Genomic DNA, 25,753 nt, shown 5'->3' on the forward strand with positions numbered 1-25,753 from the left:
CAGTTATGCCTCCTGTCATTGTGTTCTATGTGGGTAGAGAAAAAACAAGGAATGACTACTCACTGTTGGTACAGGAAGTAAAGCAAAGGGATGTGAATTACGCTTAGTTAAGATTTTATCTTTTTTTTACTCATGCTTAGGAGGCACAGGCACAATGTATTGACATCAATAATGTATTTGACAAGTAGATACAGATGAAGTACTTGAGCCACCAAATCTCGGCTGCCCGGACAGTCGGTTTCTCCGGACCGCGCATGCGCAGTTTATGTCTACATCGGCCGGCGTAGGGGACAGCGGTAAGCAGTGTTGACTGTTTTAATCAAAACCTTTAACGTTACATTAGTTATTGTGAGCATTTAATGTGAAATTAATAATTGCGTACAAGAGAGTTGCTGCCATAAGTGAATGTGCGTTTTTATTATTTTAAACATTGGTCATTCAGTGCCAGCTGCCAGAGACACCGCACGGGCCTCGCTTTCGATAACATCCAGCACGAGGCTAATCTGGCAACAAAGCTAACGACGTCCAAATGCTAAGTGTTAGCCTGTTAGCTAATAGCGTTATATCTTAACAGTACCCATGCTACGTTTTAATATGGTGATAGCTAACACAAAGGCACGTTTTAGTAATGTTGATCGAGTCATAATATCTTAGCCTAAAAAGCGTTATTGAGATTCTGTTAACCACAACAACAACAACAACAACAACAGCAGCATTACGTTAGCTTGTCGAGGTTGCTGTGTCAGCAGTTAAGGATCTACGGAGCACTGCAGAAATCAAGAGTAACATTTTTTGATAGTTCGTGCGTAGTAAGTAAGTAATTTGTTCCCTCAAATTGCTTATTTCAATCCCTCGTGTTAAGTCAGTGGCGTTAACATTGTAATATAACCGTAGGGACTGTTGTGTCTTGTGCAGTCCTATATCTAACTTATGTATCTAGTCGTGACCCTTGGCAGTGCTTCTAATCAAATTTTGACGCTACATTGGACGAACGCTTGGGACAACCAGTAAGCCCTGGTCAGAAGACCTAAGTGACCTATTGGTAATATAAGGATGGAGCAGGTCAGAGCTGTACACAGGTGCCTGACCATGCTAAGCTCTGTATGTCAGAACAAGAACCTTAAAATGAATCCTGAACTTGATAGTAAACAGTTACAGGTTATGGGCTATCCAAATTAGCTGAGCTATGTGAATAAAGTTCAAATATGTCTGTCAGTTAAAGTTGTCATTTCACGGTTTGTGTTACGTTTATTTGGGTGTACACAATATCAAAATTCATTTAAAGTTTGCTGGTCTTCTTACTAATATACATCATTACCATATTTTGTATTTGTTTTTATCTGTTTTGTTTTTAGTGACAAGCATCGGCCTGGTGAGCAAAGACTGCCCTTAAACTAAGTGAGGTATGGCCCAATTCGGGGGACAGAAGAACCCACCATGGGCCACTCAATTTGCTGCCTCAGCAGTGTCCCAACCAGGCCACTCGGGACAGTCTCTTGACCTCAATAGCCTGCACTGTGAGTATAGCAAACCAGAGCATCTGAGAAGTTACATTTCCTGTACACTGTCTAAATGGGATGTATGGACTTTTTTATAATGACCTTTTCCATCAAAAAATCATCTCCCCTATCTGTTTTTAAGTTTAAGTTTAAGTTTAAGTTTTTCACACCTCTGAATCTGGTGCCTTATTTCCCTCTTTGCAGCTCTTGGTGTGCAGCAGCAATCTCTTTTGGGAGCATCCCCCTCTGTTTACTCTCAACAGTCAGCATTGGCTGCAGCCTCTCTCAGCAACCAGTCTGCTGCAAACTATCAGCTGTCTCAGCAAACTGCTGCCTTGCAGCAGCAAGCTGCCGCAGCTGCCGCAGCTCTACAGCAGGTCAGTCACAGTGAAGCAGTTCCAAGCACACGCACAATCTATGCATCTTGCCATGGTCATGTGTAACACTTTTCTTCACTGTAATCAACCACTATCTCTCCCATGTTCTTCGTAATATTTATAGTCTCAGCTCAATACAGCCCTCCAGCAGTATCAGCAGCAGCAACAGCAGCAGCAGCAACAACAACAACAACAGCAGCAACAACAACAGCAACAACAACAGCAGCAGCAGCAACCCCCTCAACAGCAACTGTACAATGTACCTCATCAGGTGAAACATTGGTTTATTTTGCTTTGTGTCACACTTTATTTTGGAAAGTCCTCTGCTCATACTAACCCTGGAAACATATTGGTTGGTTTAGAGTAGACAAAATAACTCACATCACACGCATTATTCTTTTTAATAAGATTCATGGCTTCATATAGATTGTTGTCTTTCAGCAAAGTAGAAGACTCAAGTGTTAGGAAACTAAGGTCAGGTCAAACAGCAGTAAATTTATAATTGTCTAAGCTTTGATTTGTCAGTGGGTCATATCCTTTTGCACTCTTTTAAATTGAGATTAAATTGATTCCTAGAATCTTTCTTATCCATTTTTCCTTATGCTTTAGTGCTTTATATTTCTTATTAACTTAGCATTTTTCTCTCGAGGCAGATCATATGAATGGGCTGGGTAATTTGATACAACTACTCAAGTGGCAGTGTGTATACATAGCACTAAGACTACATCCACACTACTATTGTTTTCATTTTAATGCAATGTTTTATAACGAAAACAATCTTCGTCCTCACAAGCATTTTAGCACTGTTTCAGAACTAATCTCTGTTCATACAACACACCTGAAAACCCATATCACAGACCATTCACGTACACTGGGCATGAATGTACTGGTGTAAACACTGTGTAAGGCTGATAATACCGCTGGACACAGGAATTGTTACAAATCGCTTGAATAATAGCTTTCCTCCCACGCATGTAGGCAGTAGTGGCATTATAAAATACAGAATTGCACAACAGCTGCTGGCATCAACAACAAGGTCAGAAACAGCTGTAATTAGTTATCTTACTATAAATCGAGGGCTGGCTGTGTGTGTCCATTGTCTTTTAAATATCTCGAGAACCGTTCATCCGATTTACTTCACCCTTGGCAGTAGAATACTTGAAGTAGAAGTGCACAGTAATTCAGTAGTATATGGTTGGGTTGCATATTAAGTGCTTTAGGGTCTTCTGTAAGTAATTTTGGGGTACATTGGTTCTGGAGAAAGCTACAAGCAGGAGGGCAAGCAATCTGCCCCTTCCAAACAGGCATGTGAAGACCCAATCAGAAAGCAAACGTGGGTGTCTGCGTCGTCATTTCCAAAGGTCTCCAGAGTAGTGTGGATGCAAGGTGTAAACGTAGTAAAAGTTATGCTTTTTAAAACGAAACCGTATTAGTGTGGATGCAGCCTACATACATACATCTCCTAGCAATTCATTATAGACACACTACCCTGGGCATTACAGAACTGTTATTAGAGTGTGGCATTGGGAAAATATGGGCAAATCTTTAATATCAAGTAAACAAAATGTTCTCACTTTTGGTATTTTCTTTTGTTCTTTTTTTTCACAGCTTCCACAGCCTCAACAGGCATTGCTTTCTCAGGTAATTTGCAAAAACACATACATTTACTATATATATATATATATATATATATATATATATATATATATATATATATATATATATATATATATATATATATATATATATATATATATTAGTCATTTAAGAAATGCCAGTCCAGACTTGCCATTGTGGTTGAATTACTGATTTTGTCAAAGATCTCATACATAAATCTTTTTTTCTCTGGATGGAGCCAGTTTTCTTCATGACTTTGTGTTTATTTATATGAGGAAAACTTTTGCATTTTTGCAGAGTTTGAGTGGCTATTGTATTTACTGATTACATGCAACCACAGTGTATTCATGGTAGCAGTTTTTTGGATCCTTTTTTCTTCTCTCGTCCCTCAGCCCCCCGTCGCCTTGCCTACCAGCCTAAGCTTGTCGAACCCACAGCAGACAGCCCAGATTACTGTGTCATACCCAACTCCACGTTCAAGCCATCAACAGCAGACGCAGCCACAGAAGCAGCGAGTCTTCACTGGTGTTGTCAACAAGCTACATGACACATTTGGCTTTGTAGATGAAGATGTCTTCTTTCAGCTAAGGTAAAAGAGAGTGATACAAGACCCATTATTTGGAACCCATAACAGACAGTTCCAAATGATTATGGTTCCTTTTTAATTTGAAACTGATGTAACTTGACATATACATATTTCCAGTGGCTTTTTTGTATCTTTTCAGTGCTGTGAAGGGGAAGACTCCTCAGGTGGGTGACAGGGTCCTAGTGGAAGCTGTGTACAACCCGAACATGCCCTTCAAGTGGAACGCCCAACGCATCCAGACGTTACCTCAGCTAGCAAACCAGTCGGTGAGAAAACTCAGAAGTTACACACGGTGGCTCAGGAAGGAGACAATAACATTGTTGGGCACATTGATAAAAACTGGGACTTTCTGCTTGAATTTTTATTCACGTTTAAATTTTTGGTATCAGTATAAATGCAATCAGCGCAATGTCTGTGTTTCCACTACATTTATTCATGGCTTTAAAATTGCCCAAAAAAATGCATAGACCCATACTTTGTTTAATTAATTCATCCTTATTATGTAATAATATTCAAATCATAGCTTTCTTCACATTTGAAAAAAAAGTCCCAATGATACTGGGAGCACAAAATGTGAACTAAGGTTCCAAAGAAACTGCCCCCAGTCTAGTCCTTCAAAGATAGGAAACATTTTCGTAACTTGTGTGGTTGCTCTGTACTTTGTATTTGTCTGTTCAGTTAGTTTCAGGCTTTTGGCCTCTTCTGACCTATGTGACAGAAGCTAAATGGTGAAAAAAAAACAGTATCTGTTTTTTTTTATTATATCCAAAAGTGAGATCCACAGGTTCATTTTAAATCCTGGACATTTCATCTGGCTTATTCTGAGAAGAGTCTTAATATATCATGTTTTTTTCAGATTTCAGATTTTCCCTGTACCTCTCTGTCTTTAATTGACTGTTGTGTTCTCAATCCCTCCTAGCATCAGCAGCAGCCTTTACCTCAAGCTTCCCCACAGCTCGGCAGCCTTTACAATGAGCCAGGGATGCAGCTGCGCTACTCAGACATGCACTCCACTTTGGACAACAGACAAAATGTAACCCCTAGCCCTGAATCACACACTTTGTTGGTCCTTCTCCCTACTCAGTTTCTTTCTTTGACTTTTTGTCTTTGTTTCCTGGCTTTCTTGCTTAACCTATACATGTTTAACTATAACCAGTTACATCTATTCTTAACCGCAATTTTTGCTTGTTCTTTTAGTTTGCTGTCATTGCCAAATGGATAGAACCACATTTTTGTACATTTCTTTATTTTAAGGAACATTTATTCGTCTTATAGAGAGACTATTTTTATACTATTGCTTTATTATGCGTCTTTGAATGTGCTTTTTGTGGCAGATTACAACCTTTTTACCCAGGTTATATAATTTTTCTGTTTGGAAAACAAACTAATGTTTCTTGAGCTGTTATTTTTTTTTTTTTTCACACTCTGGCTTCTTAATATTTAAATCAGTAAATCTCTCTACAGGGGACATTGCAGATGACAGGACAAATACATTGTTAAGAGGTTGTGCTGGATAACAGTAATATTTGGTATAAAGATTTTGTTTGAAGTACCACCCAAATCAGTACCTCACCAATTGAATTATTGCCTTACCAAGCAGTGAGAAATATGTTATAATGGTATTTCTAGATGAGTAAATATTCCTGAAGGAGGTGGCAGTGTGGCCTTTTGGTTCAAGTGACTCTACTTTAGCCAGAGGGCCAGTTTTGATCTCAGCACCATCTTTTCCGTTGAAAGTGCTGGGCAAGATGCCGACCTTGTCTGCTCACTTTATGCAGGAAATATCCTCAAAATATGCCTATATTCACACCTGGTACTCTTTGATTAGGACAGCATATCAGCACACCTCTAAAAGATAACTACAATTCTTTCATTCAAGTATTGAATGAAAGAATTCAGACATTTTTCCAGCTTCTTTCTTTCAAGCAGCCACTGTACAAGATTTTGTACAGTTAATCTTGTTATTTGTTGAGCAATTACTGCCATGTTGATTGTTTCAGGTCTGCTTTTAAACATATGCTCATCTCTCCTTTTCATCTTTTCCCCCTTTTTTCTAGAGCCAGCCTCAACCTCCTAACATGATGAAGGCAGCCCCCACCATGCTTCAGTCGCTACCTCCCCCAACCACATTCAGTATTCCGACCCAGGCTCCCCCTCCTTCCCTCCTGCAGGCCCAGCTGTCTGCTGCCTCTCTGGCCCCTCTCCTCCAAAACCCTCCTCAGCCTCTGCTGCCACAGCCTCCACCCAAAGGTGAAATACTAGTCAGTGGGATTGCATTTATCTAGTGTTGGATAGAAAGCAGGCAGATAAGTGGTGATGATCACCACCACTATCTTTGCAGCTGTTTTGGCACACCATTGACCACAAAATCAAACCTGTCTTTGTGGTTAAACAAGCATTATTTCCCTTGTCTCTAGATGTGTTCCCCGGGGGTCTGCTTCAGCCTCCAGTGAGAATGATGCCACAGCCACAGCCTGTCCGACGAATCGAGCCTCCACCTCGTTTCCCCAGTCGCAATGATCGAGGCCCTGAGCTCATCCTCAGGACTAAAGATGAACGCAGGTGAGATGCCAATAGATATCACTTGAGATAATCTGGTCACTAAAATATGCTTTCAGCATAAGTTATTCATCTTAGTGTGTGTAATCAATTCTTTAGTCGAGACAGAGATCGAGAGCGCAGACGGTCAAGAGAACGCTCACCCACACGCAAACGTTCCAGAGACCGCTCTCCGAGACGTGACCGATCACCTCGCCGTCCTCGCAGGGTGGTTCCTCGCTACACCGTCCAGTTTTCCAAGTTCAGCTTAGATGGGTGAGTACAGTTTTTTCAGTGTTTCATGCATTGAGTTTTGTTGGAAACAGATCACTGAAGTCTTGTATTGTATGTCAACACGTCAGGGGTGTGATAGTCAACAGCATATCTTAGTTTGTGTTGTTATGTATTAATTGTCCTCTGTGGGTTCTCCAGTTCCAGCTGTGACATGATGGAGCTGAGAAGGCGCTATCAGAGCCTCTACATTCCTAGCGACTTCTTTAATGCTGTCTTCACCTGGGTGGATGCCTTCCCTCTGACAAGACCCTTCCAGTTTAGTAATGCCTGTAACTTCCACATCTTACACAAAGAGGTGGATCCTCTAGTCAAGAATACAGCTGTGCTGGACCCTCCTGATGCCAACCACACTTACAGTGCTAAGGTATGACTGCCAATGATGAATACATAGCATCAGTGTGTCTTTTGTATTCATTAAGATGCAGCGGACAGTAGGGCTATAACGGTTTGTGCCGAACTGTCATGGTACGGGGTCACGGTACGGTGCATGAAGCCGCACCCAGAATACACAGTACATAGATTGATGCACCAAATTTTATATACCGATGGTGGGCACAGTGGTCAATGACTGTCAGCCATCAGCGTCCATCGGCCTAATCCTAGACGCCATTATTTAAAGCAGCCATATTATGCTCATTTTCAGGTTCATAATTGTATTTTAAGGTTGTACCAGAATAGGTTTACATGGTTTAATTTTCAAAAAACACCATATTTTTGTTGTACTGCACCGCTCTCTCTCACTGCTGCAGATCCTCTTTTCAGCTGGTCTCTGTTTTAGCTACAGAGTGAGACCTCTTTTCTTCTTCTTCTTCTGTACTATCTTTGATTGCACTGCACATGCTCAGTAGCTCAGATGTAGATCATGTCAGCTAGCTAGCTCCATAGACAGTAAAAGAAAGGCTGTTTCTACAACTTTGGTCAGTTACAAGGCAGGATTAGCTGGGAGACTTCTAAATGAGGGCGCACATGTAAGTAGTTCTTTTGTAGATTATGGTGAACTTGTGTGTGTTGTAGCAGTGCTTTGCTATTGAGAACGAGGTAGCATGCTAGCGTTAGCGTTAGCATGCTAACGCTAACGCTACGAGCTAATGGTTGCGGTTAGCCTGCTCGTTTCGGCTTGTGACGTCACAAGCCGTGCCGATTTTGAACAGCTCACCCAGAGACTGAAGGCAGGACACATTCAGAAACCGTATCTCACTCTAAACAGCATGGATGGATTTTTTTCAAAGTTTGTATGTGTTTGGAAGCACCAGAGACACAACATAACACCCCAAATCCCAGAAAAAGTGATTTTTTTTTTCATAATATGGGCACTTTAAAACTACTATATAGAGAGATAATTACTGAATGTAAATACACTGAAAAGCTGTTGGAGAAAAAATGCAGACCATAAATGGCATCAAAACAGGATTTGATTTCATTAATATTTAAGGATTAATGATGTGGTCTCTTTTATGGTTTAGGTGATGCTACTGGCTAACCCCAGTATTGAGGAGCTCTATCACAAGTCCTGTGCTCTGGCAGAGGACTCCCAGGAAGTCAAAGACTCCTTCCAACATCCTGCTAGACTCATTAAGGTACATCACACATTTTCCATGCTTGTGCCATGCTCGTGAGCTGACAGCGGTGCAATGATCCTATTCCATTGCTGAGTACTCACTATGTGGAAGAGTCCTAACTGATGTTGGCTCGCCTTTGTGTTTTTTTTCTCCGTTGGTTGTGGATCCTCAGAGGTGTGATTATTTGGACATGCTGCTGACCTTTTTGTCTTTCTCTTTGTCCGTATCCTCTTTTGTGCTCTGTTCAACCTCCACACCCTTTATCCATATTGTCATTCCCCATTTCCATCTAACCTATTCTACTCTGTGTCTCTCCTACCCGTCTGTCTTTCTCCTTTAGTTTTTGGTGGGAATGAGAGGCAAAGATGAGGCCATGGCCATTGGTGGTCACTGGTCTCCCTCTCTGGATGGAGCTGACCCAGAGAAGGATCCCTCAGTCCTTATAAAGACAGCCATACGCTGTTGCAAGGCGCTCACAGGCATAGATCTTAGTCTCTGCACTCAGTGGTAAGAGCTGTTATTCACATCAGTATTTATTTTTCTCATTGATTGTGCTTAAACCTAATAACTCTGCTGGTACTAAAATCCCAAATTGAGTAATTACAATATGCTGCATAATTTTACTACTTCTATACAAAATCTCACCCTTGACATGTTGGGTGATGTTTTTTGGTTAACTTTTTTTATATTAATGATTATTGTATTGTTAATTTGCTACCTATTATTTACCATTATTATTTATTGTGTTGTGCAATGTTCTTTTTGTTTTTTTGTGTGTTGTCGTCTTGGCTCTCTCTTTCTGTCACACTCTATACATATATGTATATATGCATATTTCATTGTGATGAAAAACCAAACGCATGGACTGTGGCTGGAAGCAGTAGCCTGGACCAGAAGACACTGCCATTACGTTGTTCTTTTAATTTATATTTCTATTCTCCCTGTTAAATATCTTACATATTTAACTGGCTTTCACTGTCCTGTTGGTTCTGTCTCTCTTCGCACAACCCTAATGTAGTGCGTTAAGTGTATCCTAGGTTAAATGCAGATCACTCATCCATAATTGGCTGAAGCTATAATGGGGATGAATTTGGGGATGTGATTTATTTTGTGATTGTCTGTCAACTTTCTCAAAATGGCTGCCGTAACCTGTGACAACAGTTGGAGAGCTGCAGACTGGGTCCATTTGTCTATACTGTGTGTTGTGTGGGAGAAAGGTCACTGTAATGATATGTACAATCATTCAGTGAGCTCATGGGAGGGAGTAGCTGTAGAAGGCTTGCCTTAGCAAGGCTTGCCTTTTATACTGTACTCTGACCAGAATGTTTCTTTCCAATGCACCTTCTTCCTTTGCGACAGGTATCGTTTTGCAGAGATTCGCTATCATCGGCCGGAGGAGACACACAAGGGGCGGACAGTCCCTGCTCATGTGGAGACAGTGGTTTTGTTTCTTCCGGATGTTTGGCATTGTCTTCCTACCCGCTCAGAGTGGGAGGTGCTGTCACGGCGACTCCGGGAGCAGCTGGCTGAGAAGCTGTCGGCCGAGCGAAAGGAGGCAGATGGAGAACAGGCACTGAACCGCTAATCCTTCTCTTCTCATTTCCGCTTCTCACAGGAAGGCACAGGAATTACAAAAAAAACAAACCCCAGATACACATCAGACACAAAGCACACCTCACCATTCACGCAGACAGCCATGAATACAGGCAGTTTATTGTTCCACCAAACCTTACCTAGGCGTCTTCTGTTTACTCCTCCACCTGTCCCTTCTCCTCTGCTCCAACTCCTCCATTCCTCCATCAGCACATTCACCTTCCCTCACATCCAGCAGACACATACAGTGGAAGCAGTGAGACTAGGTTGTGTTGTATAGGCCCGGATTGCAACTGATAAAACAGCTTCCAGCTCCTCCATTACTTCATAATTGATGCTAATCTGGGTATAGTCATTCATGCTAATCCTGGCATTTTTTTGTGCATTATTTCAAATAATACTTGCTTAACCTGCTTTGAATGTGGGGGCCTGCAAATTTGTTTAAGCAGTGGTCTCAAATTTGTGCCAGTGGTGATTTTCTAACACTGGAATCTAAAATGTTTCTTTACGCTGGAATCTGTGGAGTCAGTTGCATGTAAATAATGTGTTTGTTGTAGAAATGTGTATTTTTATATGATTTTCCACATCAATTTGATATGGTCTGACTTCAAAAAGAGAACCTCCCCAAAGTCCTGTTCCTTGTCTGTTCTTGTTGGATTCTACATTCTGATTTGGGCTATATGTAGAATTTGATTTTTCCAGGGCAGTTGGTTGGACAGATGGCTCCTATCTGACGTAGGTGTATAAAACCCATAAATGGCAATACCCAATACCCTAGTCATAGACCATGGTAGGGCCACCCTATCCTCACTCCGTTTGGAGACCAGCTTCAGTTCACCTGATGTACCTACACACCTTTTGGACACACCTCTCATTGATTTTTACCTTTTTTTTGTGTTCCACAGATTGATTGATTGGCAGCTGGGGGGCATTTCTGTTGGTTTTATAAGAGCTAGAGAGCTTCCCTGTGTACTCTTCAGTAGCATTGGACTTAAACACAGTCGAGAGCTCACTAGGACGAGACAATGAAAGACAGATGTGACCTTGCTTCTTGCACGGATCAACTTTAAAGCTCACACAGACCATGAGCGGTGTACTGACTGTTTGCTATCCCACCTCTTTCTTTCTCTCTGCATGTCTCTATCTTAATGATCTCCTGTGAAGGAGGAAGAGGAGAAGGATGACGATGAATCGAAGGACGTTAGTAGTCCCACTCACTGGGCTAAACTTGACCCGAAATCAATGAAGGTAAGATTTATGGAGAAATCCTCCAGCACTGGTAGAGCTAGGAAAACAGTCAAGGTATAATTTATTAGATTTATCTTTGGACTTACTACACCTTATGAATAGTCTTTGTTGTATATTGTGCATGTAAATATGTTCAGATTAGTTCTCTTCCCGAGGTTAAATGTGCTTTACCCATGTGCCCGTTTTTTCCTCTTGTAGGTAAACGACCTGCGCAAAGAGCTTGATTGTCGCTCTCTAAGCTCTAAGGGGTTAAAGTCACAGCTGATTGCCCGCCTTACCAAGCAGCTGAAGGTTGAGGAGCAGGTGGAGGAGTCCAAAGAGCCTGAGAAACCAGAAAGCAAAGCTGCTGAGGAAGAGGAGCCATCTCGCACTGAGGAAGACAGAGAGGTACAGACATCTTTATTGATTAAATAAGAGAGAATTTAGTAGTAGTTGTGACATTTTTGTTATTGTGGCCACACTTACGTGGATGTCTCCATATGTTGTACTGTGCAATTGTTTATTGAAAGGCAAGAATTGCATTTCACAGTTTTTTCAATATTATAAAACCTCAGAAAAGAGTTTTATCTTAAGTGCTCTTCTAACTGTAGTGTTCTTCCCTGTTAGGAGGAGGAGAGGAAGAGGCAAGAGGAGCTTGAGCGCCAGCGGAGAGAAAGGCGCTACATCCTCCCTGATGAGCCCACCATCATTGTACACCCCAACTGGGCAGCCAAGAATGGCAAATTTGATTGCAGTGTGATGTCCCTGAGTGTGCTGCTGGACTACAGACTGGAGGACAACAAGGAGCACTCTTTTGAGGTAAGAGTTACTGGTCACAGTTTTATACTGTGTTAGAGAAGATGTAAGAAGTCTACAGTGTACATTAGGCTTGGGCCTGTGTTAAAATGTTAAAACGGCTAAACTAGTAACCCTGCTCTAGCACTGCTGCCCGACACAAACTTATTAGTAATGCAATTGAAGATGGATGTAGTGATGTGACGCTGTCGGCACAGGTTGCTGATGTAGGCTACTTTGTCAGAACATGTCATAATTGCAAATGCCGGTTCAGCCGGTTTGTGTGAAATCAAAGCTCGTACACCTGACCAGCAAAACAGGAGATCGACCCAACTCTAGTGCACATGTGCTATAGTGATCTTTGTAAACCAACTGAATGCGTTTATCTTTCACAAACAGACATTTTTGTCTATTCAGGTTAATCATGCACTGCCTTCTTTTTCTGTCCAGGTTTCCCTATTTGCTGAGCTGTTTAACGAGATGCTACAGAGAGATTTTGGCTACCGCATATATAAAGCCCTGGCTGTTTTTCCTACCAAAGACGAAAAGAAGGAAAAGGAGAAGAAAGCCAAAAAGGAAGCAGAAAAGAAGGAGGCTGAAAAGCGTGAAATAAAGAAGGAAAAAGATGATGATAATGAAGAACCTGTAGTGAAAAAGACTAAGGAGGATGAGGAGGAGAAGAGGAAGGCAAGCCTCTCAAACTATATGGTCTTTTCAATGTCATTTGCTCCACAATTGATGTGTGTTTTCATGCAGTTGTGTGACTTGTGTTTTTAGTGCGATGAAAAGGCTGTGAAAAAGGAGTCTTCTCGAGATGAAGAGGAAAACGAAGATGATGGCAGCACGGCCAATGCTGAAGAATATGACCCCATGGAGGCAGAGGATGCAGAGGATGATGACGATGATGGTACTGCACTCTTTCTTTAAATACAAACCAATCAATTATTTTTTTGAGTTTCCCACAATATGATTTTGTCAATGATAACAAACCATGCACCACACTGAACCTGTGATCGATAACATTTCCAGTTTCTGAGGTCTTAAACATTGCTTTTTTATCTTTAAATGTTTCTTGTTTTACACTAATTAAACACACAGAATAATAATAATTAAATTTAAAGATGTATTGGCACGTTTATTTCCCAACTTTTTCCATCCCTTAGACAAGGATGATGACGACTCCAATGACAAAGACAGGAAAGACCGCAAGGATGACCGCAAGTCGTCGAAAGAGAGGTCCTCTAAAGACAAGGTTGGTTGGTTATTGTTGTAGGTATATTATTAAGACATTGATGTAGCATAATCATGGTTGTTGGTATAAATGATAGTGGACTTTGGTTTGAAGCAGGGAAGACACCACTAGGATCCTTAATGAGGACACTGCCTAAGACTGCCCTGCATCATACACAAACATATTTATTATTATTACTGTTTTTAATGCATAAATTGAAGGAACTGACAGATTACATTTCACTGGTGTTGCATTTTTTAATGATTTCATGTGACAAATGATACATTGATTGATTTATTGATAAATGTGGTTGTTTGTGTTACACCAGGAGAAGAAGCTGATGGTCTCACACAACAAGGAGCTACTGATGGCATTTGTCTACTTTGACCAGAGCCACTGTGGCTATTTGCTGGAGAGAGACCTGGAGGAGATCCTGTACACACTGGGACTGCACCTTTCTCGTGCTCAGGTGAACAGACACAAGCCTAATCCTCATCATGCTTTGTTAAGGGTGGTTGTAGCTCAGTCCGTAGGAGGTTGGGAATCGGAGGGTCGCTGGTTCAAGTCCCCATACGGACCAACGTACGGAGTGTGGACTGGTAGCTGGAGAGGTGCCAGTTCAACTCCTGGGCACTGCCAAGGTGCCCTTGAGCAAGGCACTGAAACCCCAAGTGCTCGGGGTGCTCATCCACGTGCAGACCCCTCACTCTGACATCTCTTCATTAATGTGTAGAGCATGTATAGGTCCTAAGCATGTGTGTGTATTTTCAGACCTGTGTTTAATGTGTGTGCAACTGTACTAACAGAGTGAAAAATGTGAATTTTTGGATCTGTGCATCCCACATTCTTAATTCTTATTCACTCATTACCTGTCTGTCATGTCTGTTTGCAGATAAAGAAGCTGTTGAACAAGCCAGTGGTCAGAGAGTCTTGTTACTACCGTAAACTGACAGACAGGGGGAAGGATGAACCCATTCCTTCCTTTAATGAAGCCCATATAGAAAACCTCATAGGTGAGCTAACATGGGTCTTTATGGTTAAACGTGTTTCTATCACTGTTTAATACCGTCAATTAAGCACCATTTTTAAATCTATGATGACCTAGAAAGTGTGATTAAAAAATAAGCTACAGCTGCCATATGGCAGAGGGCTGTTGTAGCAAGCTCTTTTTTTTTAATGAAATTCTTCTCTCTCTTTCTGTCAGGTAACCGAGGACTACTTCCTGCTCCAAAAGTTTGTGCGCAGTCTGCAGCCACTGAGTCTGGTAATCTGATCGTGTATAACGGAGCCATGGTCGACATCGGCAGCATGATGCAGAAACTGGAGAAGAGTGAGAAAGCAAGGGAGGAGATAGAGCAGAAGCTTATGGTGCAGGGTGCCAAAATGGGTATGATTTGAATTGTATTATACTGTATATGCTGTCTTTGAAAATGCTTTCATAGCCTCATGAGTTGCAGGCTACACTCTGTGTCAGTAGTCTGTCTGGACAATGATCTGGCTCAATTTGAGCTTTGCTACAAAGAAGCCCAGTCTCACTTTATTCAGCATTCTTCCTTCTGTGATTTCTGAAACGTGGACTGGCACATTACTAACAACTGCCACCAGGGTGGGAAATTAACTTTTTTGATGCCCAATTTTACCAGCCACTTATATTTTTTACCAGCCACTTTTTCCGGAATTCAAATTCATAAAAGTTTGTACTAGCATATTTTGAATTGCTTCAATACATTATTTTTTTTAATTATTAATACATATTTTATTAATATAGGCAAATAAAAAGTGATGTGAAAAAAAGCCTGCGAGACCATGGTAAAATTGTGTTTGGTCATATTCTACAGTAATTGTAGGCCTACATGTTTAATGAACAAAACAAATATTGACTCATCTCTCAGTAACATAGCATTAAACAGTCCCTCCAGGATTTCGCGGCCTTTTTTTGAGATTGTTGCGGCCCAAAATGCCTGATTTTGCGGGAGCTTTTGTAAAGAATTGCGATAAAAGTTGCGATGTCTTTTGTATTTTTGTTGCAATGAAGTTGCGAGAGACAGTGAAAGTTGCTTTTTTGTATAGTTCTTTAAAAATAAAAAGTAAACTTATTTTGGGGAAATACTCTGAGTTTTCCTGGTAACCTTTCCAAAAAGGCTCAGGATGCTGCAAATGTTGGTATAATATGAAAATGGCTGGTGGATTTAAGACAAAAAATAATTTATTGAATGAATCAAATTTGAACATGTGTCAGTGGCTTGTTGATCTTTACATTGTTAGTTAATTTCCTAACCAGGCCTGGGACACACATTTATACGGTTTGATAAAGTAACGTTACTTATTGGACTTTAACTTATCATTGCACTTAACAATAACGAGCGTAGCAATTTAGGTCATCCTGCATGTCTCATCTCTGGTTTTTCCTGTGTGTGTGTGTGTGTGTGTGTGTGTGTGTGTGTGTGTGTGTGTGTGTGTGTGTGTGTGTGTGTGTGTGTGTGTGTGTGTGTGTGTGTGTGTGTGTGTGTGTGTGTGTGTGTGTGTGTGTGTGTGTGTGTGTGTGTGTGTGTGTGTGTGTGTGACTGAGCAGCAGAGAGCAGACAGGATTAAAACAGCAGCAGCTTTCAGCGACTGCTTTTAACCGATCATTTTCGTTTGGTCTGTACCTCAGCTCAGCTACATGGTGTCACGGACTAGCGCTGAAAACTACTTGACAGAAGTCTGGAGTTGACGGAAATATGCGTGGTCAAAGCCCCGGCTGTGAACGGTTTCATTTCCTATAAGTTCTTCACAATAAAAGTCCTCCGTTATTTGGGTATTTGAATGTTTTTATTATGAAGCAGCAAAATCCGGAAATGTTGGACATTCATTAGCAGTAACGTAACGCGACTCCTATAAGCATTGTGCATTGTTTCTTAGCAACAGCATTCTTTGACAAAAAGCTGTACAATCCGTTACAAGGAATGTTTTACAATCCACCCGCCACTGTGGCTGGTATACAAGGCAAAGTCACCCACCACTTTGAAAAAGTACCCGCCATTGGCTGGTGGTGGGTGCTAATTTCCCACCCTGACTGCCACATACAAAGTATAAAATAGAATTCAGCAATATTGTTTTTTTTATTGTGAATATTCAAAGTGGTTAAAAAACAAAACAAAAGGAAAAACGGTTAAACGGTTCTGTACAGTTGCACAGTGCCTTTTTATAGGAAAGAATTAAGAGACTAAACTTATTTCTCCTATCAGGGCAGGATTAAATGTCCATATCTCACAAATAAAGACAATCCTGACACACTGAAACACACTGTTAGCACAGTTATTACAATTTTATAGAATTACATCTCCCAAAATGGGGGTGTTTAAGGGGTTGTTTATTCAATCAACTGTGCTTGAAACAAATGATCCCTTGCATATGTTTTGGTTTACAGGAGGTGTTCTATAGGGTTGGACAGAAGGCCTTTTCTCAAGTTCAGAACAGAGGGGTTGTTTTGTGTTGTATATAATAGACAGTGCTTTGCTGTGTACAGCAGTGTTACACAGTCATCTTTGTTGGCCGCCTTCAGGGTTCCCGGCTGTTTGACAAAACTAGTCAGCTTGTTTGGGGTAGTCAGGATACCATACCAGGTTATGATGTTAAACTCAAGGATGTTTTCTGTTAGGTTGACATACACAGGACATTCTGAGTCTAAACCCTTTGATTTCATAACAAGGAATCCTCTCTGACAGGCGTTCCTGCATATAGCATTAACACTGTCTGTGATATTCAATGTGTAAATGTACTGTATGTTCCCAGATAGTTCAAATCACAAACTTCCACAGATGGGTAGAGATGGTAATGGACTTACATAATTTAGCAGGCTAGCTTAACAAATTGTAAAAACATGTAAATATTGGCTGTAAAAATGACAAAAAGGTTTACCTTTGGTTGATAAGATTAATATTATGTAGCTTGAAAAACAAATTTTCCTTAGATCTTATATATCTTATATTTTTCTGATTTCAACTAGGGGTGCACTAATCCGATATTAAGATCGGATATCGGTCCTGATATTGACAAAATAGCTGGATCGGGGATCGGAAAAATTAACAGATCCACGGGCCAGTTTTGTTAGTTTTTTTCCCTCTGTCGCACGTGTGTCACATGCTGGAAGAGTTGAGTGTACAAATAAATAAGAATTCAATATATTACATCTGTTATTTTGTCTTAGTTAGGAAAGTAATGTTTAGTTAGGAAAGTCTGGTGCCTTTAGTCTCTTTCACATGGTGGAAGGAAGGTATAAGGTGGAAGGTATACAGTGTATTATTAATTCAACAACGTTATCGGATTGGTATCGGGTATCGACAGATACACAAAGCCAAGTCATCGTATTGGGACTGAAAAAGTCGGATCAGTGCATCCCTAATTTCAACGGACGACCATTGTTTTCTCAAGTGCTATTTAATACTTAACAGAAGCAGTGTGTAGGCTTTAGTGGCATCTAGCGGTGAGGTTGCAAATTGCAACCAACTGAATACCCCTCGCCCCCCTCCCTTTCCAAGCATGAGGGTAGATGCTAGAATGTAGTCACCGAACGTGTCACCAAAATGAAAGTGGTTAGATCTTGTTTCTCATAAGGTGAATCACGTCTTTATGTATAACGAATTATAAAGTAGATTATTGCTGTGTTTGGCCTCATGTTATGTATGCCCGTGTTGACTTTCGGTGACATCATTCTATCATTTACCCTGTGCTTAATCGTTCATCTGCCTTCATTCTAATCCTCTGTGTTGTCACATTTCAGATGAAGATGCAAAGATTAAAGCTCAGGTGGAGCAAGCCAACAAATCCTTGTCCAGGGAGCTGGAGGAGGTGAAAAGCACACTGAGCCAAACTGAGCAGATTTTGAAGGCTGCGGAGGAGCAGAAGACCATCTACCACGACCAGATTAGCAAGACGTCCAACACCTTGACGTCCACTGTCAAAGAGCTGCTGGCAGTGCTAAAAAAGGTTCAACATTTTTACAAAGATCCAATTGCTGTTACTCCATTTCATCTTTACCTTGAGTGAGAGATGGAGAGAACAATGGATAGTTATAAAGTTATAAATGCAAGGAAGAGTATTGTTTTCTGTTCTCTCTCAGGCTGCATCACTAATTTTAAAAACCTATATTCCCTTTGAAGCCTTAATGACCATCGTGAGTATGAGGGACGTTTATCGGTGTTTTAAGCCCCCAATGTCTCCTTCCAGGCAGCGCTGCCTGGAAGGAGACATGGTTAAGGTTAGGGTTAGGTGCCTTGAAGTCAAAGGTCGCAGCACTGCCTGGAAGGAGACGTTGGGGGCTTAAAACACCATGGAGCATGAGGGACAATCAATCTCCTTCAAATTGGCTCTTTCAGTGTTTCTTAGTTTAGTAAACTAATTTTGTGCTTAAGAGACGATGATTGAGATAATTAATATATTAGTCATCTTAGAAGGTGGTCCAAGACATTTAGACTGCATGATTCACCTTATACTGCTGCAGTCTTAACGTTATTCTGACGGCATTTCATTCAGACTTGTGCTGTATTGAAGCTGAAACGGATATGTTACTAGGTTCAACCTAGTAAGATTGCCATCGTGACTTTTACGTAAAAGTGACCAGGGCCTTATTCAGACATAACACTGACTAGTTACATTGCCATCAGATTAACGTAAATGGGAACGGCTGTATTCACTGATTGTCTGTCTGTGTCTGTCTGTGTCTGTCTGTGTCTCTCTCTCTCTCTCTCTCTCTCTCTCTCTCTCTCTCTCTCTCTCTCTCTCTCTCTCTCTCTCTCTCTCTCTCTCTCTCTCTCTCTCTCTCAGCATCAAGATGTAGAAGAGTCTGGTGATGAAGTTACTGACGATCACATTGGAATGTCTCAAACAAACGGCGCTGATAAATGAGTGACATATTTAAAATAAATGAAGCCAATCTGTAACACTGATTATCTTAAAAATTGTAAATATTCCCTAAACAAGCATACTTTGGTAGTGTTTCATTTTGACCCATTATCTCCCAAGTACATGTATAAATTAATTAATGAATTAGTTCCATTGTGTTAATTTGACCTCACTTTCTGTGTACAATAGATTTGTTTCTGAGGATTTACCTTTCTTACCTAGAATAATATGAACTATTGCAAAGCTTTGAAACGCTTATTTTCATAGTTTAATTTAAGTTCAATTGCAAACTTTTCTTTTTGCCATTGCTTCAGCTTTGTTATGGCCAATAAAATGCCATGTTGTAGATTTACATGCCAGTTTGTGTGAGTTGTACTTTTCAGAGAGTTTTGTTTTTCTAATGAGCAATAATGATGCTATTTATGTGCGAGATGATTCATTAAAAAAACTATATTTAAAAGAAACTAATTTTGGATGGAAAAGGGTGGGAAGGGGTTCCATGTGGTTCAGACAGAATTTCTTTGTAAATCGTCCCATCCACTTTAACTACAACTGTGTTTAATAAACACATTCAGTTCGTAGTTCTTCTACTTAGCTGATTTAACTGGTTTGTGCTGTTTTTCAAACACGTGGCTATGCATGGTTCCTGCTTCTGTTGGACCTTTTTGCTGTCGGGACCTCCTGACTGTATCCACCGACTGCTGCACTGTTTCATGTTTTACTGTGATGAGCATCTGTCTTGTTTTCTGTAAAAGGAAACTACACATGAACCAAAAGATAAGCTCAATGAATGTGTGTTCTGCTGAAGGAATCTTTGCTGCAATGACATTAACATTTAGAAATCAATCTCTGAACTTGTGTGCGTTGGTTTAGGTTGTTCTAGAAAAGAGGCACAATTACATTCAAATGTGTTCCGAAGCAGGCAACTTTATTTTTCTATTGAAAATGTACTCTATGGATGTTGTGCAAGAGTAAAGTGGTCCATTTTAACACTACAGTGTCTGTATTTTTCCCACCAGTTTAATGTCATGACTTACACCTGTGCTTATCCTGCTACGATAAAATATCTACTGTGAACAAGGCGTCAAAATATCTGATTGTGGAATCTATGGAACAATCAAAATTAGCCAACTTAATTGAAAAAAATGAAATATTTGCTGGACTTAAAATAGGGGTCCAGACAAATGCCACGGAATACTTTTTAAAACCTGTCCTGTTTGTCATATTAAGCAGGCCTGTAGCCACTTCTGAGGACACTGGGGTAATGTCCTTAGGAGAGTTTACATTTTACAATTTAAAAACTAACAGTAGATATTTCCATGGCTGATTTATTTATTTATTTATTTTTCTGCCACCAGCAGTAGGTTTCATTTGGGTGTTATGTTGCCATAGCAACAACTTCATGGCCGTTATCTAATTCCCAAACCCCTTTTTGAAGTGTTAAATGCAGTTACTTCTTTTATTACAGCTGTTTTGTGATTTAGTAGAATGTAGTTTTTCTATTATTAGGTTACTGCCGAAGCTAGCTACTACATACTGAAATTGTATTTTATATGATATCACGTGACAAATTGATTGATTGATACTAAAGTAGCTGTCTGGAGCTAATGCAACATTCTTAGTGACTGTTGAATTACTGTTGGAATAACTTGTGTATTTTACTTTATGTGGGCCTAATTAGATTATATTTACTGTGTTGTACTTATGAGAACCTAATGTTGATTATTCACTGATGATTTATTACTTCATGCCATTTTCAGGAATAGTACGGTATCCCTTTTAGAGAAAGATTATGGGTGTGGCGACAGATGGATTCGACGAGGAATATCAATGATGAAGCATATTGTCATTGCGTTTGTCTGAGGAACGGGGGATTGGAGGGGGGCTTGTAATTAATTTAACTTTGAAGCTTTTGTTCCCTGGGATGTCATTTTTATGTCTTCTTGCCACTGGACTTTTCAGACCTGACGATGTAATGGTATGTTTTCTCACCCGCCACTCCCCTTCACAAGCAAACAAACTTTCCTTTAAGCTCTTTCCTTCTGCATGTCATCTTATTTTTACAAGATTTCCCCCCACATTTTCATTTCAATGCACTGCTCTTTTTCAGTACCTCAGGTGGGGTTGCAGCTGTGAAACTGGCTGCTAAATTTGTTCCCACCAAGAATGAGACCTAGTTCACATTTTTTTTAACTAACTTAGCAGGAAACATCTCTGTCCGTTTCCAGCAACTTGTCCATGTCATTTCCTACAGAACAATGACTATCTGTCACCCAGTACTTTGGTTATGTGACTGCTTTTGTCCCAGTGTCGTGCTCTAAATGCCTGACAAACAAACCTCATTTGTCCCCCGAGGAACCACATGCACACTCCTCACGCCTCAAACTCCTGCAGCAGCTGTGTGTGTGGGAAAGTGATGTTTTGCGCTTGGATGTGGTTGCATATGAGTATGCATGCACATGCAATGTGTGAAATTAGACCCCACCGCAGAGAGCAGGGCAGGTAACCCCACTCCTAGGCTGCAACAGAAGGCTTTTGTGGCCACTTCCCTGCCTCTCCTATTTAACCCCCCATTTCTGGTATCAAAGAGCTGCTGCACTCTAGGCCGGTCTGCTGACAATCAGGCCATTTCAATGCAGGGTTGCAATTTCCAGGGCTGGGGGCAGACAAGGTTAGTAAAGAGAGTTTGGTTTAGTAACTGATCAAGTTGCCATTTCACCTCCTCCCCGCTTTTCATGTAAATCAGACCTCTGAAGTTTTTGGGTGCAGTTATGGAGCATGTGTAGATGTAGTATGACGTGACACTGGTCTCATTGTTAGTTTAACTAATTCTTACTTTTTTATAGGCTTATAGATTTGTTTAAATTCTACCCACTCACTCTTCCGCACTTTGGCAAATCACTCTTTTCCATTGACACCCTCCATGCTATGTGCATGTCAAAAGTTCAGAGTCCTAGTTATGACAAAAGTAGTCAGTAGCTCCCCCTGCCTCACACTGCCTATAGAGTCCCAATGGGGCCGCTTTTCAAAACCTGTCAGGAGTCAGTGTCTGTTAGCTCTCTGCATTGTTTCTGGGCAATCCTGCCTGTGATGGTGACATGATAAGACACAAATGCAGGCCTCATACCAAATGTAGCCAAACAAAATGATGTATTATAAACCTATGTAAGTATTTTTTTTATTTGAACCTCAGAATCCAATTAATCTAAAGTAACTGAACCCTGACTGTGTTATTTCTCTTCACAGCAGCACCAACGCTTTGTCTTTGCTGAACTTTCTTTCACAAGATGTATTCTTTGCTCATTATTTTCTGGCTGTATTGTACAGCATAGAGTTGAATTTCCTGGGCGATGAATTTTGACAGAGATAAGTCATTCAGACGACAAATAACCCAGCTTCCTTCACACATCCTCTGGGGTAAATAAACGTTTTCTCTATTTGCACATCTTGGAGATTTACCAGAAGGCTTTCTGACCACCAAAGTCAAATAAACAAGTCAACCACCCTCTTACATGCTGTTTGATATTTTAGTTAATTGATACATGAGAGGCTCTATTGAGCATTTGCTTGTCTCCCCAGCAGCCTGCACAGGCCCTGTGGGGAGTAGAAAAAGAGGGGGGCCCATGTTCAGCTGGAGCAGCAGGAACCCAGCTTCCTTGGGATTGGCGCAGCAAAGTGGTGTAGGAAACAATCCTCCTCCCAAAAGCATTTCCCTGGGAATACTGGGTTACAGTGTGAGAAAGTTCCATGGTTGTTTTAGACAGCGTGTCTCTGGGGCGTCCCCGGCGGAAAAGCAGGAACACCTCACCTCTGTGAGGTGTGGACCGTCGCCCCTAGACCATTAGGACCAGCAGAGCATCCACAGTCCACTGCTACAGTATCCTAGTGTGAGTATAAATGATAGGACACTTACATAGCTGCAAAATCAGGTGGCCCTTTAATGCAACTTTACACCGCTTCACATTAAATTGAAGCAAGTTTCACATTTCACCATTCAACAATAGTTACACAAAGCGCAGCATTCATTTGGGCTTAGCATCTACACTTTGGGGGAAAAGCAGATCTTCCCTAATTGCCACTGCATGCTGCCCTGAAGGAAAGTATGTCACTAAATAAGATAATCATATAGTGGGAACCCAAGATTCCCAGTACCAGCTTGCTATTTGGAAAAAACTAACATTTTCATTATAAAATTGCAAAGCTGGCTTTGACACGGTGCATGCAAACATGGGTCAAAACATCTATGAAGCAACAGAGTGTGTGTGTGTGTGTGTGTGTGTGTGTGTGTGTGTGTGTGTGTGTGTGTGTGTGTGTGTGTGTGTGAGTGTGTGTGGAAACACTGTCATTCAGGCCAGCTGGTACGATAACTAACAGTCTGTGGAAAGGCTGCAGGTGTGCAGGGTCAGCAGGCCAAGAAATCAAACCAATTTAAATGTCTGTAACAAATGTGTAACATCTTGTATTTCTTTTGTTCTTCCTCTGTCTTAGATTGTTTTAATACATCTCAACCGAGTTACTATATTCCTTAGATGAGAGGATTATTGGCACCTAAATCATCTCTACAAAAGTAGATCATTTGTCTGGTGAACATGCTAACACCTACATATACAGTATGACAGTGTGCCAAATGATTTTTGCAACTTTTTGAAGAATAAGTCTAATGATATTTAGTGTTTTTCTTATTTTCAACAAATCCAACTAAAACAATGAACTGATCCACCTAATAAGTATTGCCTGTGAAGCCAAATCCTAATATATCATATTACTCTGTTGCCATAGACCTCCATTTATGTCCAAAATCAATCAAAAACACATCAATTAGCCACACTGTTGCACTGACTGAAATGTCCCCTCATTATGATGAACATGACCACTGTAATTTATTTTGAGTCAATCCCACATACACCATTCTGCTGTAAATACTCACAAGCATGTCAAATGTGTATTACTCCACCACTAAAAACAGTCCCAGTACTCCTGTACAGCTAGCTAAAATATACAGTGCCCAGCTGTTTTAAAATTATTTACACTTGAAAATGATGATAATGAATCTCTTTTCTGCAAGATGCTGTGTCCTAACTTGACTTTTACTATCACATCAAGTCAGTTAAGTTAGCCTGGTCGCTAAAGATTTTCTGCTGTTGAATCATAATTGACTAAACTAATAATTAAAAGAGATATTTTGTTTACGTACGGATTTGCTGAGGTCAACAAAAGGCCAAACTTCCACTGCTTTAGTATAGCAATTAAAACTCTTTTAACTCTGATTTTGGTCTCCACCAACTCCTGAAGATTAAACGACATGTCCTGAGTATTAAAAGCAAGTTACTGTCAGTTACTATCTTCGACATACCTCCTTTACCTCCTCCAGCTCTCCTTCCTGAATGTCTTCCTCTTTCAAAGCTCTAAAACAGGCCAGGAAGTCCCCATGAGCCGTTTCCTGCATGCTTTACATCACCTTGAAGCAGGGGGCGCTGGGAACAGTGGAGGCATGCTCTTCCTAACAACAGTGCCCTCTGTGTGTTCTTGCATGCATCTCTGTTCATCTGTCCTTCTCTGGCTCAATAATAATTGGTATTTTTCCCCTCCTCTAATGAAGCTCATATGCTGCACACTTCTTTGATGTCACATTATCACAGAGGCTTTCAGGCTCTGCTTCTTCAGTTCAAAGCTCAGGTCAATTAGATACTGGTTTAATATAGTATGTTAATTTGGTGACAGGTGACACATCACAGGCTGGGATAAGCCTTGATGTTGGTGAAGGCCGCCAATCGGCTGGTGGCATCTGATTTAAGCTGCATTTATAGAATAGGTCCAAAGAACCTGGTGCACATAGTGTGTGCAAAACAATGTTGTTTTATTAGGGACAATAATGTGTCCAGGGAAAAGACAATATGTTGTACTGATATTGTTCATAAAATCTATATCAGTCACAATAGAGAAGTTGTCAATAAAACACTCTCAGATAAGTTACTGATTTTTATTGTATTTTAAAATTCAAGAATATTGCAATTGCAATGTAATGAGATTGAAAGTACATTTTTGAGCTGAAACCAGTAGTTGACAAATGTTTATAAATGTCATAAAATAGTGGCCATCACAATATCCAAGGTCCAAGGTGAAAAATCACTTTTTCTGGGATTTGGGGTGTTATTTTGTGTCTCTGGGGCTTCCACACACATACAAACTTGGAAAAAAAACATCCATGCTGTTTTGAGTGAGATACAGGTTTCTGAATGTGTCCTGCCTTCAGTCTCCGGGTGAGCTGTTCAAAGTCGGCAGGGCTTTTTATGTCACTAGCCGAAATGAGGTGGCTAACCATAGCATGCTAGCGCTAGCATGCTAGCTCATTCTGAATGGCAAAACACTGCTACAACGCTACAATCACCATAATCTACAAAAGAACTACTTACATGTCCCTATTCTGCAGGTATTCCACGCAAAGTTTGGAAGTGTGCCCTTGTTTAGAAGAAGTCTCCCAGCTAATCCTGCCTTGTACTACTGAAGTTGTAGAAACAAACAGCTAGCTAGATGATGTGATCCTTACCTAGCTA

The 25,753-nt window shown here is 40.7% G+C and overlaps 1 protein-coding gene and 1 long non-coding RNA gene across 3 annotated transcripts; one reads left to right on the plus strand and one right to left on the minus strand.

Annotated features, from left to right (window-relative positions):
• Positions 1 to 66: 66 nt before the first annotated feature.
• On the plus strand, positions 67 to 20,194 carry ccar1 (cell division cycle and apoptosis regulator 1). Of its 2 annotated transcripts, none has more exons than XM_031305577.2 (26): positions 67 to 296; positions 1,356 to 1,517; positions 1,704 to 1,876; positions 2,001 to 2,147; positions 3,485 to 3,517; positions 3,886 to 4,082; positions 4,219 to 4,345; positions 4,999 to 5,112; positions 6,137 to 6,329; positions 6,497 to 6,641; positions 6,717 to 6,893; positions 7,050 to 7,275; positions 8,375 to 8,488; positions 8,811 to 8,977; positions 9,830 to 10,040; positions 11,228 to 11,311; positions 11,510 to 11,698; positions 11,918 to 12,109; positions 12,536 to 12,772; positions 12,863 to 12,992; positions 13,249 to 13,337; positions 13,645 to 13,785; positions 14,209 to 14,329; positions 14,521 to 14,703; positions 18,079 to 18,284; positions 19,122 to 20,194. In XM_031305577.2, the coding sequence occupies exons 2-26, from the start codon at positions 1,406 to 1,408 to the stop codon at positions 19,200 to 19,202; spliced, it is 3,789 nt and encodes a 1,262-aa protein (XP_031161437.1). In that variant the 5' UTR covers positions 67 to 296; positions 1,356 to 1,405; the 3' UTR covers positions 19,203 to 20,194. The 2 variants fall into 2 exon arrangements, with proteins under 2 accessions (XP_031161437.1, XP_031161448.1); XM_031305588.2 differs by having other exon boundaries at positions 6,738 to 6,893.
• On the minus strand, positions 531 to 17,826 carry LOC116054193. The gene is made up of 3 exons (XR_004106018.1): positions 17,748 to 17,826; positions 9,428 to 9,435; positions 531 to 544 (listed from the first exon to the last, which is right to left on the minus strand). It is a non-coding gene; the product is annotated as an uncharacterized LOC116054193 (long non-coding RNA).
• Positions 20,195 to 25,753: the final 5,559 nt, after the last annotated feature.

Source organism: Sander lucioperca, chromosome 15 (genome assembly GCF_008315115.2).
Source record: "Sander lucioperca isolate FBNREF2018 chromosome 15, SLUC_FBN_1.2, whole genome shotgun sequence".
Classification (NCBI taxonomy): Eukaryota; Metazoa; Chordata; class Actinopteri; order Perciformes; family Percidae; genus Sander; species Sander lucioperca.

Coding starts and splice junctions, on each gene's coding strand:
- ccar1 (XM_031305577.2), top strand. CDS start 1,406: ATGGCCCAATTCGGGGGACAGAAGAACCCACCATGGGCCACTCAATTT. Junction 6,642..6,716: donor AGGACTAAAGATGAACGCAG/GTGAGATGCCAA, acceptor TATTCATCTTAG/TGTGTGTAATCAATTCTTTA. Junction 12,110..12,535: donor ACAAGGAGCACTCTTTTGAG/GTAAGAGTTACT, acceptor TTTTCTGTCCAG/GTTTCCCTATTTGCTGAGCT.